General features: G+C 35.4%; 1 protein-coding gene across 3 annotated transcripts in view; it reads right to left on the reverse strand.

The window, feature by feature from the left end:
* Positions 1-18,247, reverse strand: part of apold1b (apolipoprotein L domain containing 1b) — a 31,456-nt gene extending 13,209 nt beyond the window's left edge. The window contains exons 1-6 of one of the 3 annotated variants that reach the window (XM_056460867.1): positions 17,951-18,247; positions 13,271-13,318; positions 5,227-5,301; positions 1,325-1,384; positions 1,064-1,105; positions 918-965 (exon numbers count right to left, since the gene is read on the reverse strand). In XM_056460867.1, coding sequence (XP_056316842.1) covers positions 918-965; positions 1,064-1,105; positions 1,325-1,384; positions 5,227-5,301; positions 13,271-13,306 — 261 coding nt within the window. In that variant the 5' untranslated portion in view covers positions 13,307-13,318; positions 17,951-18,247. Of the gene's footprint in view, positions 1-917; positions 966-1,063; positions 1,106-1,324; positions 1,386-5,226; positions 5,302-13,270; positions 13,322-17,950 lie in introns of all 3 variants that reach the window. The other 2 variants (XM_056460868.1, XM_056460866.1) reach the window with 2 other exon arrangements.
* Positions 18,248-18,255: the final 8 nt, after the last annotated feature.

The following is an 18,255-nucleotide window of genomic DNA, read 5'->3' on the forward strand; positions in this document are numbered from 1 at the left end:
ATGTATAATTCATAACATTTGAATCAATGTTTTGTATCATCACATATTTTGATCAATATTTGAATCCTCAAATATTTGACTCAATCTTTGAATCACCATTTTTGAATTAATATTTGAATCATCACATGTCTGAATCAATATTTAAACCATCACATGTTTGACTGAATATCTGAATCATCACATATTTGAATCAATGTCTGAATCATCATAGTCGAATCAATATCTGAATCATCATATTTGAAAAAATGAACAAATCACAACACTGAATCAATGTTTTAAATCATCCCATATTTGATTCAATATATGAATCATCACATTTTTAAATCAATTTCTGACTCACATATTTGAATAAATATTTCAATCATCATAGTTGAATCAATATCTGCATCATCACATACCTGAATCTTCACATATTTTGAATAATATTTGAATCATCACATATTTGAATCAATATTTGAATTAATGTATAATGCATAACATTTGAATCAATATTTGAATCATCACATATTTTAATGAATATTTTGAATTAAGATTTGAATCATCACATCTCTGAATCATCACGTTTGAATCATCACATATTTGAATCATCATATATTTGAATTAATATTTGAATCATCACATATCTGAATCAATATCTGAATCATCACGTTTGAATCATCACATATTTGAATCATCATATATTTGAATCATCACATATCTGAATCAATATGTGAATCATCTCCTTTGAATCATCACATATTTGAATCATCATAGTTGAATCAATATCACATATTTTAAGTTACATTTTTAATCAATCTTTGAATAGTCACATATTGAATCAATATCTGAATCATCACATAATTGAATCAATATCTGCTTATCTCCAACTGTTAGCCGGTTTATCTCTACATCTGGAATCAGCACACACACTGTAATACCTGAGACGAGGACTTCAGATGATGATGATCTGGCATCCCACCGTGATCCTGAAACACAAAGTAAGAAAACACTTCACCAATAAGCAGAAATAAGATGATGCGTTACCTTACTCAGAGCTGTGTGTGTGTGTGTGTGTGTGTGTTACCTGGTGTGCTGCAGAGAGCCTCGGCTCATCACTGCTCCTGATCTAAAGACAGAAAAAAGAAGAGATGCTGAAACAGACAAACATTTACTGCTGAGCACACACACACACACACACACACACACACACCGATACTGCTGAGAGCAGACACACACCTAAATGTGGAGTAAATGTGTGTGTTCGGGTGAAAGTCTTTCTGTGTGTGTGAGAGGGAAAAAGTGTGTTTGTGTATGAGTGCGAGTGTGTGAGCGAGCATGTGTGTACCGGTGAGGAAGACCTGAAGGGGTTCAGTCTTTGAATCATTCCCATGATTATTCCAGGATCCTAAAATGAAGAAGAAACCATCAACAAAAAATCTACAGCTTAATCTAATGAAGCCATTGATTATGGTGGTCGGGAAGTGCAAAACAATATTACAAAGTGTGAAACCCTTTTACAAAGCTCGAGACAAATTTACATTTTGAAAAACATTTTTACCAATCATCAGACACAATTACACAGGAAAAACAGTTTTACCATAGAGGAAACACATTTACATTTCAGAAAAAAATAACAAAACGCAAAACACTTTTACAAGTCCCGAAACAAATTTACAATGACAGATTCCTTACGGAAAGGGAATGTACCACACACTGGAAGTGAGGTGGAACGTACACCGGGAGTGAGGCAGGGAAAAGTGTTGTTGTGGTGAGTGCAGTAAATTTGTGCTGTGGAATACATGGTGTATATAAAGTCTATGGTGACCGAACATGGACTGCGGTCGAGGGATGTTTTGCAGCAAACACATGAGCAGCTTAACGCGGTTTTGCTTTACGTGTGGTCGGTATTTGGAGTTTATAAAGGACGCGGACCAGACGGAAACACCAGACATACTGCATCACTCCATCAATGTGTTCAATATTTTAACGAGGGCCACTCGTACGCTGTAATCCTGGACATGATGTCAAAAAGGAGAAGCACTTTAGCATCGAGAGCAACACCGTGTAAGTACATTTAGACCTGTATTCAGTTGCTGTGTTTGGTTAGAGAACACTTAGACTTGTTTTCAGCTGGTTGTGTATTGGTTGTTGGACATTTAAAATTGTTTTCAGCTTTCTGTGTTTAGTACTAGAAAGTTTTAGCCACTGTTTCCTTGGTTACTGTAAGAGCTTGTGTGTCGAGCCGGACGTTTTTCGCGCCCCGCCGCTGCAGTTTTGGGTGTTTTTTACTTTTTTTACTACATCAGAACAGCAGAGCCACTTGCTGTCTTCAAGAAACGACTAAAAACTCAACTGTTTAGTCTCCACTTTCCTTCCTAATCTGTAACTGTACTCTCTCTCAAAAAAAGAAAACACATTACTAATGCTTTGCTTCTTTACACTTTACACACCTGAAACTTGTCTATAGCACTTGTTCACTGCTGCTCTTATAGTTGTGTAAATTGCTTCCTTGTCTTCATTTGTAAGTCGCTTTGAATAAAAGCGTCTGCTAAATGACTAAATGTAAGTGTACACGGTGTAAACATCTGCTTGAGGACTCTTAACAGTAAACTGAATGAAGCTGTGTTACGGTTTAACTGGTGTTAACTGGTGATGTAAACAATTCACGTTTGCAGATTTGTCACTTTTTCACAGCAACAAAACATGCCCATACCAAATAAAGACTCTTATTACTGGTGTCATTGTAAACATTATTGATTTTAACATTTGTGTAGCAGAACAGTTTATAACCAAAGTTAATGTAAATAAATAATTATAATTGACATGTCATCAACGGGATTCGAACCCTTGTCAAAAGGTTCAGCGCAGGTATCAACCAGCCTATCTATCTGAGTTATCCAGGTCTACATGCTGAGGCCGGTTTCGATATCTTTATCAGTCAACATATGTCATGCTGTGATTGTTTCCATGTTTACATGTCTCTACAATACTCTCACACTGATATTTTCTCAGAATAGCTCTAAATGACAAAACCATGTTTTATCGCAGTTGATAAACCCATGATTTTTATTGTTGTAGACGTGTTAACCTGTGTCTACAAAGTCACACACACGAGATGATGTTTTCCGGTGTGTGGTACATTCTACGTCACTTCCGGTGATTGGTACATTCTACGTCACTTCCGGTGTGTGGTACATTCCACGTCACTTCCGGTGTGTGGTACATTCCACGTCACTTCCGGTGTGTGGTACATTCTACGTCACTTCCGGTGATTGGTATATTCTACGTCACTTCTGGCGTGTGGTACATTCTACGTCACTTCCGGCGTGTGGTACATTCTACGTCACTCCCGGTGTGTGGTACATTCTACGTCACTCCCGGTGTGTGGTACATTCTACGTCACTCCCGGTGTGTGGTACATTCTACGTCACTCCCGGTGTGTGGTATATTCTACGTCACTTCCGGTGTGTGGTACATTCTACGTCACACCCGGTGTGTGGTACATTCTACGTCACTTCCGTGTGGGGTACATTCTACGTCACTTCCGGTGTGTGGTACATTCTACGTCACTCCCGGTGTGTGGTACATTCTACGTCACTTCCGGTGTGTGGTACATTCTACGTCACTCCCGGTGTGTGGTACATTCTACGTCACTTCCGGTGTGTGGTACATTCTACGTAACTTCCGGTGTGTGGTACATTCTACGTCACTTCCGGTGTGTGGTACATTCTACGTCACTTCCGGTGTGTGGTACATTCTACGTCACTTCCGGTGTGTGGTACATTCTACGTCACTTCCGGTGTGTGGTAGATTCTACGTCACTCCCGATGTGTGGTACATTCTACGTCACTTCCGGTGTGTGGTACATTCTACGTCACTTCCGGTGTGTGGTACATTCTCCGTCACTCCCGGTGTGTGGTACATTCTCCGTCACTCCCGGTGTGTGGTACATTCTACGTCACTTTTGGTGTGTGGTATATTATACGTCACTTCCGGTGTGTGGTACATTCTACGTCACTTCCGGTGTGTGGTACATTCTACGTCACTTCCGGTGATTGGTATATTCTACGTCACTCCCGGTGTGTGGTACATTCTACGTCACTTCCGGTGTGTGGTACATTCTACGTCACTTCCGGTGTGTGGTACATTCTACGTCACTTCCGGTGATTGGTATATTCTACGTCACTCCCGGTGTGTGGTACATTCTACGTCACTTCCGGTGATTGGTACATTCTACGTCACTTCCGGTGTGTGGTACATTCTACGTCACTTCCGGTGTGTGGTACATTCTACGTCACTTCCGGTGTGTGGTACATTCTACGTCACTCCCGGTGTGTGGTACATTCTACGTCACTTCCGGTGTGTGGTACATTCTACGTCACTCCCGGTGTGTGGTACATTCCACGTCACTTCCGGTGTGTGGTACATTCCACGTCACTTCCGGTGTGTGGTACATTCCACGTCACTTCCGGTGTGTGGTACATTCTACGTCACTTCCGGTGATTGGTATATTCTACGTCACTCCCGGTGTGTGGTACATTCTACGTCACTTCCGGTGATTGGTATATTCTACGTCACTCCCGGTGTGTGGTACATTCTACGTCACTCCCGGTGTGTGGTACATTCTACGTCACTCCCGGTGTGTGGTACATTCTACGTCACTCCCGGTGTGTGGTACATTCTACGTCACTTCCGGTGTGTGGTACATTCTACGTCACTCCCGGTGTGTGGTACATTCTACGTCACTTCCGGTGTGTGGTACATTCTACGTCACTCCCGGTGTGTGGGACATTCCCTTTCCGTAAGGAATCTGTCATTGTAAATTTGTTTCGGGACTTGTAAAAGTGTTTTGCGTTTTGTTTTTTCTGAAATGTAAATTTGTTTGGTCCTTGGTAAAATAGTTTTTCCTGTGTAATTGTGTCTTATGATTGGTAAAAATGTTTTTCAAAATGTATTTTTGTCTCGAGCTTTGTAAAAGTGTTTCACACTTTGTAATATTGTTTTGCACTTCCTGACCACCGTAATTAATGACTCGGAGCAAACGCAGAGGATCTAAACATGACAGACATGTGGACGATGCATGCAGATAATTGACAGGCTCGAAACTAAGCAACAGAACACTCTGTTAATGAGGAAGCAGTTTGTCCCAAAGCCTCCACTCCCTTCTGTCTCAGACTCAAAAGTTTGTACGCTTTCTACACAAAAAATAATGTCTTCATTCAGTTATGGTGTGTGATATATTTAGACCTGTGTGTGTGGAGTGTTTCTGCTGCTCTCCGCTGCCGCCTCAGGCCTGGAGGAGGAAGTGCACACAGATGATTCCTGCAACACGACCACAAACACACTTTCACACTCGTATTTACATCTTTGATAACACAAAATCCATGAAGTATCATCAATCGTAGACTTTTATTCACATCACTGTCTTTAAAACACACACACCAAACAACTCCATGAGATAAACCTGCTTTTCCTCAAAGAAACTCTATTAATGCTCTACATCAGTGGTTCTCAACTGGTTTGGTCATGTGACCCACATTTTCACATGGTCATCAAGCCGCGACCCAAATTTTTAGGAAACTATAATATAATTTTAGGAATTATAATTAATTTGTATTAATTTGTTAATAAACACAAGCAGTGACAGATAAATGATAAGAAAATCACCAAGACTTACAAATAAACTATATTTTAATGCTGTCATTTAACAAAATGTACACACTTTTGTGATGCCCTCAGCTCTTGGAGTCGTCTTTGAAAATAGTCCACAGGTTTGTCCTTGCAACCAGGATGTTTGGTTTCTAAATGTCGTGTTAATGTAGAAGGTTTCAGGCTCTCCTGTAAGAGCACCTCACTACATATGACACACTGAGATTTTAAGCCTTTATTGACGTCAATATATGTAAATCCATACTTTTCATATTCGGGGTCGTACTTGCGCGTTAACATATTTGATGCTACAATTAAATGAAATTTCACATGTCAAACGGTGCTGTTGTCACACACGCATTTCAAAATAAAAGTCCGGTATAAGCAAAATAAGTTAAAAATTAAACTTTTGTTGTTTTTTTGACCACACACTCCGCGACCCACTGAAAGAAACACTGCTCTACATCCACCTGCAGATGATGACAATAGACTGTATGTATTTTTTTTAAAGTGATGTAATATAATCTGTATTCATACACCCAAAGTGCTTCACAATCATGAAAGGGGTCTCTCCACACCACCACCAGTGTGCAGCATTCACCTGGATGATGCGACGGGAGCCACAGGAGAACAGCGCCAGTGCTTTACAACACACCAGCTATAGGTGGATTGGAGAGACTGTGATAGAGCCAATTCAGTGGATGGGGATGATTGGGAGGCCATGATGGGGAAGGACCGAGAGGGACTTTGGCCAGGACACCGGGGTTACACCCTACTCTTTACCAGAAGTGCCCTTGGATTATTAATGAGCACAGAGAGTCACGACCTCCGTTTAACATCTCATCTAAAAAGATGGCGCTCACTGACAGTATAGTGTCCCCTTCACTTTACTTTACTGGGTCTCAGTTTTACACAGACTGCAGGTTGAGCGCCCCCTGCTGGCTTTACTAACACCACTTCCAACAGCAACCTAGTGTTCTCATGTGGTCTCCCATCCAGCTACTGACCAGGCTCAGCCCTGCCTAGCTTCAGTGAGTCTCCGGTCTTATGCTGCGGAGGACGCGTCAAGCGCGAGTGATTTAATTGTTAAGTCAATGCAAAGATGCCAATAGACATCCTGCGGCGCGATACGCACAAATGGCTCAGCACAAATGACGCGAATTGTGCGAATGGCGCGGCGCGAATGACGAGAACTGCATGGCGCGGCGCGAATTGAGCGTTTAATGTGCGAATCGCTCGAGTTCGAAAATCTGAAATTTAGCAGACAATCATGCCGCGTCAACCAATCAGGAGCTTGCTCATGTGGGGGCGTGATTGTGATGTAGCACCTGTTGTTGGTGTCCCGGGGGAAATCCTCCTGCCTACACCGACAATAGCTTATCAATCTGGGCTTGGCTCAGTCAGAAGCACCGCTGAAAGCCTCCATCATCCAGGCTGAGTTTCTGGAGGAGTTTTTGAGCTCACAGAGCTGCTGCACCTCTGAAGGATCTATTGGACTCAGACACGGCTCCAAACGAATCGGATTTTCTCAATAAAATGCATGCTAGCCATTAAGCAATGAAGCTACAGTCACCAGGAAGACAGAAGCCCTGCCCATGACGCGAATCCGCATCTGTTCTGAAGTTTGATGCACAAATGAAGTGGATTGGATGCACGAATGAAGCGGATATTGACGCGCGAATGAATCAGAAAGAGCTTTATTGCCAGGTATGTTCACACATACGAGGAATTTGTTTTGGTGACAGAGCTTCTACAGTGCAACAGGATTACAGAGACAGGACAAAAACAGATTATAAATATATTTTTAAAAATAGAAGTAAGTAGTGAATGCAAATATACAGATTGACAAGTGTATGTACATGTTTATTACTATATACAACGTTATATGTGCAGCTGTTATGTGCAAATTGGCATGCAAAGTGTGTGGTTAAATAAGTGTATATGTGTATAAAAGTGTATAGCAAGAGGTGATGTTGGTTCCACAATTATCATCAAGTGTTCATGAGATGGATTGCCTGAGGGAAGAAACTGTTTCTGTGTCGGGCTGTTCTGGTGCGCAGTGCTCTGTAGCGTCGACCAGAAGGTAAAAGTTCAAAGAGGCAGTGTGCTGGGTGTGAGGGGTCCAGAGTGATTTTGGCAGCCCTTCTGCTCGCTCTGGATAAGTACAGTTCTTGGGGAGTAGGAAGGGTTGTACCAGTGATTCGCTCAGCAGTCTGAACTATTCTACGTAGTCTTTTGGAGGTCGAAGCGAGTAAACTCAAATGCTCATGCGTCTATTTACGCGCGAATAGCGTGATTTATCCGCGTGTTCTGCGTCTGCTGTGAACACAGCATCAGGCTGCAGTTGCCATGAAGTCTTTTGCAACTATTTTAAGTTACAATTCACACCATTAACTATTGGCGTATTACCTGCCTATTGTTAAGATATTAACTGTTTATTAGCACTTATAAAGTATGATCTTATTCTACACCCCTAATCCTAAACCCAACTACTACTTTACTAACTATTTTAAGCAGCTAATCGATAGTTTATTGAGCTAAAAGTCTTATTAATGCTGTTAATAGCGTGAATTGTACATTATTAGAGAATAAAGTATGCAAGCAAGTTGGATGTATGTGGATTAATAAATAAAATAACGATTATGAGCTATTTTAGTCTGGAAAACACAGCAATGCTGCTTATATTGTTAACTACTTCAGTAAGCCTCACCTGTTTGCTGTCATTATTCACTAATGACTTGGTTACTGACGAGTTCTAGGATGAGAAAATAATGTTATCATATATATATATTAGACACAAAAGATTAATCTGAGCTGTAATAATTTACTCTTTAATGAAATGTAAAGCTTGTGGACAGAAGATTGGTCAACAAACAGCTGAATGGAGTATACACTAACATGCATACTATTCAGTCACAAGATGGCGCCAAACTGTCAAGAACTTTGGCTATAATAAAACTTTATGTATACATATATTAACTGATGGCAGGGGTGGATTTAACAAATAAGAGAGGTAAGTAGCCACTAATAAGGCCTAAAGAATTCTCCAATAAATGCATATAAGTATAAATTATATCTATACATTATATATAACAATGTTTTATATTATATACACTGTACGGTGAGGATGTAACATATAAAATGTAAAATTTGTCAAAATTTGTCCCCCCACTCCCAATAATGGTGCAGTCCAGCAGTCAAATCAGATGAAGATTTACAATAGATAGAGGTGATTTATGAAAAAAGACAAAACTATTTAATTAAAAACTAAACAATTTATTTACTTATTATTACTTTTAAAGTAGAAAAGAGCGCTATTGTCACATATTTGTGTTATTTGTGTTTTTTCTCTCTCTCTCTGTTCTCCCGTATCTGCTTTCATTATTCTCAGGTTGCGTTCATTGGTCTATTCAGCTGTCCATCATTTCCTCCCCGTTACGTCATACTTACATCACATCCAATAAGCAAAGACCACCCATCATAAAAGCACGCGCCAGACCACTAACCAGCTAGTGGTGGGCAAAGCGAGGCTTCATGAAACACTGAAACAGTCGAAGCAAATGTGTCGAAGCTTCGAATCGTTTCGAAACCCCACTCTACGGTGACGCCAAGTGGTCATTTTATGTATTGCACTGAAACAGCTTCAGCAAAGAACAGTTGAGCAAATTGAGGTATTAAAGCCCAATTTGTAGAGTTGGATCTGCCAGTGATTTAGTGGAGCGGTTAGGGTTCCTGACTGCCGTGTGGGGATACTGGGTTCGAATCCAGACTGATAAAGCTATTTTGAAACGCTCTGTTCCTGTATTGTTCTGTTTAAACATTGGTCTGACATCTGAATAAACACTTTGTAAATAAATATGTCTTGTTTTGGTCATAAAACAGGGTTGTTGCTAGATCAGACATGATTGTGGCCAGAACAGGAATTATTTATATTATTCATTACATTTCCCATTGTATTTTATTAACATCTACCCAAAACCCAACCATCACACAGTACTGTAAAATATTCATTATTGTTTTACAGTGTTACAAAAATGATGCTAAATTGATGGCGTATCTGCAGCTGTATCCTATCTAGACTACACTATAAATCAGTAACATTACTAAAATACAGAAAATCATGATTTTGGAGTATTTGTACAAGTCAGGATTCGAACCCAAAAGTCATTTTAAGCTCAGTAACAAGCGCACACACACGGTCCACTAGGCTATATGAGACAGAAATGTTATTGACCCTGTCAGTTAAGCGCAGATTCGCTAGGTCTCAAAGCGCTTCTGAACTGATCGATGCTTTGAATCGCTTTAGTCACGTGACCAGGTGTTTTGAAACACTTCAGTCATGTGACCTGGGTGTTTCAGATCGTGCTTTGGTGCAGTGTTTCGAAACACTAGCGCTTCAGGATCTCGACACTGTGTTGAAACATCAGTTTCACGTCAGCCATCCCTACTCACAGCCCCTTCCCATTTCTTTTTTCCTCTTGTTTGTGTTTATTGCGTTACGTTAACGAAAGAACCCCGTCTAACTGTGTATTTTGTTGTTGCCTGTTTCTGTGTGCACGTTAACCGTATATCATTTCATTTCTCAGTTTATGTTGTTTACGAGGCTTGGATGAAGCAGACAGGTAAGAAGGTCACGTGACATAAATTTTGCAACACTTAGGACTACTCTTCTGTATAGTACATTAGGTTAGGGGCGAGCGCCACTCCTTGTACTTTTTGGATAGATAGAGTAGACAGTCAGGACTCGGAGGACTCTTGGCGTGTTAATTATTTTGTTTTCACATAGTTAGTTAGTTAGTTAGATGCTTCTGGGGAGTTAGATTTAGTTTGGTTTTTGTTCTTTTCATTTCTTTAACCCCGCCCGTGTCCCTACTGTCAGCTTTCTTGTTTTTCCCCCATCTTTGTTTCAGTGTTGTATATATCGTAAATAGTATATTTTTGGCCTTACTTTTTCTCTATTTTGATTAATTCGTTGTTTTTGTTCATTTTGATTATTATAAATAAAATCACAATTTTGGTATTATTTTGGTTGTCTTTTGCACTTATTCACTGTTTGTATAAATATATTTTAATTACCTATAAATGTCAAACCCCACCATCCCCTAGACTATCATCAGGGGTTTGTAACACTATAAGACAAAAAGACGAAATGAAAACAATATATTATTTTTATTAGTCGTTTAAGAAACTATTTATTTTGAAATAAACAATATATTTAATAATTTTTTTTTGTTTTTTGTTTTGGGATAAAAAAAAAAATAACTGAAAATAATATTGAATGATATATATATATATATATATATATATATATATATATATATATATATATATATATATATATATATATATATATATATATATAAAATATATACAGAAATATAAGATTATTTATATATATATATATATATATAAAGACAAAAAAACTAACAATTTATTTAAAAACTACATTTCTTTATTTTTTAAGATAAAATGTATAAAAGGAAATGAAAAAAACAGCAACATCTGTTATTATTTTTAATTGTTTTTTGTTTGAAGAAAAAAAATGTAGAAAAGGAGGTGATATATGAAAAAGACAGAAAAAAATGACAATTTATTTAAAAACTAAATGTATTTATTTATTTGTTTGTTTGTTTGTTTGTTTGTTTGCTTGTTAGTTAGTTAGTTAAGGTAAAATACATAGAAGGAGATGAAACAAAAACAAAACTATTTATTATTTTTAATTGTTTTTTGTTTTGAAGAAAAAAATTAGAAAAGGAGGTGATATATGAAAAAGACAGCGCACAAATGAAACTATTTATTTAAAAAACTATTCATTTTCACTTGTATTTATTTATTTATTCTTTTAAAGAAAGAAAAGGTAGAAAAGGAGATTGAGCGACATATCAAAAAAGCCAAAACACAAAGTAAACAATTTATTTAGAAACAAAACAATAATAATAATAATAAATAAATAGTTTAAAGTAGAAAAGCAGATTGAGTGATATAAGAAAAAAGACAAAACCAAAAAAACTTTTAAAAACAATCCATTTATTATTTTTACTTTACTTTTTAAAAGTAGAAAAGATTTAATTTAAAATAAAACACTTTACTTTTGTGTTTTTAGTTGCTTTTTGTTTTGTTTTGGGGTTTAAGAAAAAAATAGAGACGAAACAAAAGACACAACTCATTTAAAAACTACATTTATTTATTTATTTATTTATTTATTTATTTATTTGTTTTTGTAAGGTAGAATGTGTAAAAGGAGATGAAACAATAAAAACAATTTATTTATTATGTTTTAATTGTTTTTTGTTTTGAAGAAAATAATCAGAAAAGGGGGTGATATATGAAAAAGACAGAACAAATGAAACCATTTATTTACAAACTAAATTTATTCATTTGCATTTATTTATTTATTTAAGACAGAAATGGTAGAAAATAAGATTGAGCGATATATCAAAAAAGACAAAACAAAACTAAAAAAATTATTTAAAAAGTAAACAATTTATTTATTATTATCTTAAGTAGAAATGCAGATTGAGTGCTATAAGAAAAAAAGAACGAAATAAAACACTTTAAAACAATTTATTTACTATTTTTTACTTGTTTTTATTTATTTATTTACTTATTAAATAGAAGGCAGAAAATGAGATTGAGCGATCCATCCAAAAAGATAAAACACAAAGTAAACAGTTTATTTAAAAACTAAACAATTTATTTACTTATTTCTTTATTTCTTTATTTCTTTATTTATTATCTTAAGTGGAAAAGCAGGTTGAGTGCTATAAGTGCTAAAAAACATTTTTTTAAACATTCCATTGATTATTTTTACTTGTTTTGTTTTTTAAAAGTGGAAAAGACGATTGAGTGATAAGAAAAAAGACTAAACAAAATTAAACTATTTTAAAATGGTTTCGTTTTGTTTAGTCTTTTTTTCTTATATCACTCAATCGTCTTTTCCACTTTCAGCGAGCAATTTATCAAAAAAGATGAAACAAAAAAATACTTATAAAAAAAAAACGAATTTATTTATTTAATATTATTATTATTAAGTAGAAAAGGAGATAACAAAAATGCATTCATAATTTTTACATGTTTTTTGTTTGTTTAAGTAGAAAAGACGATTGAGTGATATAAGAAAAAAGACGAAACAATTTATTTTAAAATTAAACAAAATATTTAGTGTTTTTAGTTGATTTTTTGTTTTGGGTTTTTTAAAAGAAAAAATAATAGAAAATAATATTAAATGATTCATAAAAAAGACAAAATGAAAGAAACGGTTTATTTAAAAACTACATTTATTTATTTATTTATTTATTTATTTATTTATTTATTTATTTATTTGTTTATTTATTTGTTTATTTATTTGTTTGTTTTTGCAAGATAAAATGCATAAAAGGAGATGAAACAAACAAAACAATCCATTTAATATTTTCACTTGTTTTTTGTTTGAAGAAAAAAGTTAGAAAAGGAGAAGATAAGAAAAGAAGATGAATTAAAAAACTATTCAAATGTCATCAGTTTATTTATTATTTTTATTATTTAGTTTAAGATTTTCTTTTTTAATCATCACCTCTGCATGCTTTCTGCTTTATTTCTTTTGTCTGCTTCATATACACTGCACTTGCTATTATTGAACTCAAACAAAACTAAAAGCACAGACCTGTGGAGAAGATCTGAAAGGATTGAGTTTCTGCATGCCCAGTCCGTCCTGCTGAAGAAAACAGAGGGTTAATGAGTCTGTAATTAAGGAGATGATCATTACTGCCCTGACTGGTTGAGCTGGATCTTCTGTTTGTGTTTTACCCTCTGCTTTCAGTCAATGCTTTTTTAAATGGTGGTGTCTGTATTATTGAGAGGTCATTATTAAACACAGGCCTGTACTATAGTACAGAAGAGTAAACACTTCAATGGGAAATATGTAACGTAACTCATACTGAGGTCAGAGAGCCAGCAGACACACCTAAACACAATCCTTTACTCTAAATAACAAACAAAACAAAACACTGGGTTGTTGTGACCCAATGTTGGGTCAAATATGCATGTACTCAACACGTAAAGTTAACAAGTGTCATTTAAATTTATATTTAAAAAAATTATAATAATACAACATCAGGTTTGGTTTATCTTTTTTGTGATGTTTAAAAAAAGGGTCATTGTAACAACGTTGGGTCAAATGTGAACAAACCCAACCATTAAGTTAAAAAGCGTGTATATATATATATATATATATATATATACAATATTGGGTTTGATTTAACAACCCTGCAATCTTTAGAGATTACATTAAAAAAGAGCTGGGTAATTATAATCCAATGTTGGGTTAAATATGGACAAACCCAACATGTTAAAGTTAATTCATTCAATTTCCTTCAGCTTAGTCCCTTTATTCATCAGAGGTCACCACAGCGGAATGAACCGCCAACTATTCCAACATATGTTTTACACAGCGGATGCCCTTCCAGCTGCAACCCAGTACTGGGAAACACCCATACATACTCATTCACACACACACACACACACACACACACACACACACACACACACACTACGGCCAATTTAGTTGATTACTTCTCCTATAGCGCATGTGTTTGGACTGTGGGGGAAACCGGAGCACCCGGAGGAAACCCACGCCAACACGGGGAAAACATGCAAACTCCACACAGAAACACCAACTGACCCAGCCAGGACTCGAACCAGTGACCTTCTTGCTGTGAGGCCACAGTGCGACACTTTTATGGTTAAAATCTCATTTAAATTTAATTAAAGAAAAAAAATACCTGGGTCATTGTAACGCAATGTTGGGTCAAATGAGGACAACCATAACCATTCAGTTAAAAATGTAATTTAGGTTTAATAAAAAAAAAAAATTTGAAAAAAAAAAATCCAACATTGGGTTTGGCTCATGACTACATTATTTTTAGTGTTTACGTGATGTTTACATTTTTAGAAATTCTGGGTTGTTATAACCCAATGTTGAGTCAAGTATGGACAAACCCAACCCTTTAGTTAAATAGTCTGCAATAAATTTAATTGAAAAACAAATACTCCAGTAAAAAGAGTACAATAAAAGAGTTTACACTTAAAATGGGTTATTGTAACATGATGTTGGGTTAAATGTGGACAAAGACAACTTAAATATTTAATATTGATGTTATTGATGAAATATTCATTCAACACTGGGTTTGTCAAGTGTCAAATAAAATTAATTGAAAAAAAAAATCCAACATTGGGTTTGGCTTACGACAACAACCCCATATTTTTGTGTTTCTGAGATCTTTTGGAAATCTGGGTCACTGTAACCCAATGTTGGGTCAAATGTGGACAAACCCAACCATTAAGTTAAAATGTGTCATTTTAAATGTAATTTTAAAATGCAGTATATATATTAAATACAATATTGGGTTTGGTTTAACAACCCTGCATTCTTCAGAGACTACGAAGATTACACTAAAAAAAAAGAGCTGGGTCATTATAACCCAATTTTAGGTTACATATGGACAAACCCTACATGTTAAGGTTAAAATGTCATTTAAATTCAATCGAAGAAAAAAATACTCCAAAATCGGATTTGGCTATGACAACAACCCTGCATATTTTGTGTTTACACTTTAAAAAAATATCTGGGTCAATATAACCCAATGTTGGGTCAAAAGATGACGACACCGAACATTATGTCAAAATTTGTGACTTAAGTTTAATAAAAAAATTAATTCAACATTGGGTTTGGTTTATGAAAACAACCCTGCATTTGTTTAGTTTTTAGGTGATGTTTACACTTACAAAAAAAAAAGGGTCAGGTCATTGTAACCCAATGTTGTGTCAAATATGGACAAATTCAACCATTACATTACAAAAGTGTCATTTACACTAATAAAAAATATCCAACATAGGGTTTGGTTTATGAGAACAACCCTGCATTTTTAGTGTCTACATGTTGTTTACCATTTTAAAAATGCTGGGTTAATGTTGGGTCAAACAAGAGCAAACTCAACCAATTAGTTAAAAAGTGCCAAATAATGTAATTAAAAAACAAATACTCCAACATTAAATTCAGTTTATGACAACCCAGCATGCATTTGTGTTTAGGGGATGTTTACACTTTAATAAAAGAGTTTACTCTTAAAAAATGAGTCATTGTAGCACGATGCTGGGTCAAATATGGACAAGCACAACCCTTTAAATATTTAATATTGATTGATGTAATATTTCAAATTAAAAATATTCATTCAACACTGGGGGTCAAGAGTCAAATAAATGTAACGGGGAAAAAATCCAACATTGGGTTTGATTTACAACAACCCTGCATTTTGTGTGTGTGTGTGTGTGTGTGTTTACATATTGTTTACACTTAAAATGCTGGGTTATATTTTACCCAATGTTGGGTCAAATGTAGACAAAGACTATAAGTCAAAAAGTGTCATTTAAATGAAAAAAAAAAAAATCTGGGTCATTGTAACCATATGTTGGGTCAAATGTGGACGAACCCAACCATTGAGTTAAAATGTGTCATTTTAAATGTAGTTAAAAATACTCCAACATTGGGTTTGGCTTATGATAACAAACCTGCATTTTAGTCAAAAGGTTTACACTAAGTAAATAGGTCATTGTAATCCAATGTTGGGTCAAATGCACACAAGCCCAAGCATTTAGTTATTTTTTTCAAATAAATTAAAATTATATTTTGTAATCCAGCTGTTGGGTTTGTCCATTTTTGACTTGGGTTACAACAACAACCCAACATTTGTAGAGAGTCCCAGAGTATGATCAATCACTGCTGTCAGGAACAGAGTTTAGTCGTATTGTACTGGTTGTGTCTTTATTTTGATCGCTCAATGTCTGAAAAGTGACCAATAACTAATGCTCTGCTATTTTTAAACTGACCCAGTGAGGTCTGACTGACGCACGAATAAGACTCGGCTCATGAATATTAATTATGTATATGAATAGTAATTATGTAACTTGAGGTCATAAGCAAGGGCATAGGCTTTCAGACTGGAAGATAAATAATAAAACAATAATAAATTAATTCATAACACAAAATTACCTTACGTTTAGGAAAATTCAGGTAGTTTTTGTGCTGTAGAGTATTCTTTATTAGTTATTTAATGTGCCAAAAGAATTTTGTAAAGAGCAAATTTACATACAGTAATACTGCTGTGGAACAATACTTAGAGTGATTGAAAAGCCCTAAATAAGTTGGCACACACAACATTCTTCCTCACACAGCCATAAATCAGTCTTCAGATATAGAACTATGCTTTTTTTCTCCTATATTTAAATATACATTTAAAATTATACAAAAATGGACAAAAAATAAATTGGTAAAATAATTTTTAAATATGCTTACAGAAATATAATTTCACTTCTGAAATATATTTAAAAACATTTATTTTCCAATCATTTTAATTAATTATTTATTTCAATCCAAGATATATATATATATATATATATATATATATATATATATATATATATATAAACATAACATTAATCAACATCTTTAATTGCACTTCAACCAATCAACTTACTTAAAATGTTACATATATTATTATTATTTTTATTACTATTACTACACGGTTGGAAATGTATTTTGTTCACTCTAAAATGTATTTAGAAATATATTTAGCTTGGAATGGAATGTTTTTGAACAACACAGATACAACATATAATTGAAATATATATTGGAAATGAAAAATAAGTCCTAAAATAAAATGAAAAACGTAAATGAAATAAAAATCGTCATTTTTTTGTATAAAAACGTTTTAATAATCAAAAAATATGACAAAGACAAGTGGTATTAAAAAGCAAATTTATGTTGTGTAAACCTGACGTCACCGACGCGTTGCGCTACGTAAAAAGAGTTCAACAGAACCGGAATATGTTGTATTTGTAATACCTGACACGCCTTTCAGACGCAGGTGGACTATACACAACAGATTGAACACAGGATGGACGAGCTTTTACAGTTTAAACAATGACGAGTTAAAAACAATGTCCTGGGGCAAAGGCTTGACTTATCAATATTCATAGGGCAATATTAAGACTGAACCAATCATTTCAAGTGACGTCACCAATGCGTGATTAATATTCATGAGCGTCCACGCTTTCGCCTCAGGCGAAGGAATGTACATAAACTTTTTTTCTTTTACATGCGCGCGTCTTAATAAGCAAATATCTTTTTATTTTTCAACACGACACACACTGAAATCAAGTCAAAACCACCACAGCTTGCAGAGACGTTTAACTTAAAGCAGATTATAGACTAAACGAAGCAGTATGTTAAACAGCAAACAAACACTTCCTCATTTCTACATAGCAAACCGCAATAAACAGCGCTTACCTTCACAATGATCTGATTGAAGCGGTGTGGGGGTTCTCTAAACCCTCTTCCAAAATAATAACAATAAAACAAACACACACTGAGAAAGAAAGTGAGAGAGCTAAAGATTTCGGTGTTGTCCGAGAAGTTTTGCTAATGTCCGGTTGTGAAATGAGACTCCGCAACCTGTGTCGTAAAAACACTCAAAACAAGAAACTAATCAGCTCCAAAAACAGTGTTCAGTGTGTGAAGAGATGAATATCTGCCCCTGTTTTCCCTGTAAAATCACACACTCTTCCTTCAAAAGCACATGATCAGGGCGGGTT

Source organism: Danio aesculapii, chromosome 7, assembly GCF_903798145.1.
Source record: "Danio aesculapii chromosome 7, fDanAes4.1, whole genome shotgun sequence".
NCBI classification, from domain to species: Eukaryota; Metazoa; Chordata; class Actinopteri; order Cypriniformes; family Danionidae; genus Danio; species Danio aesculapii.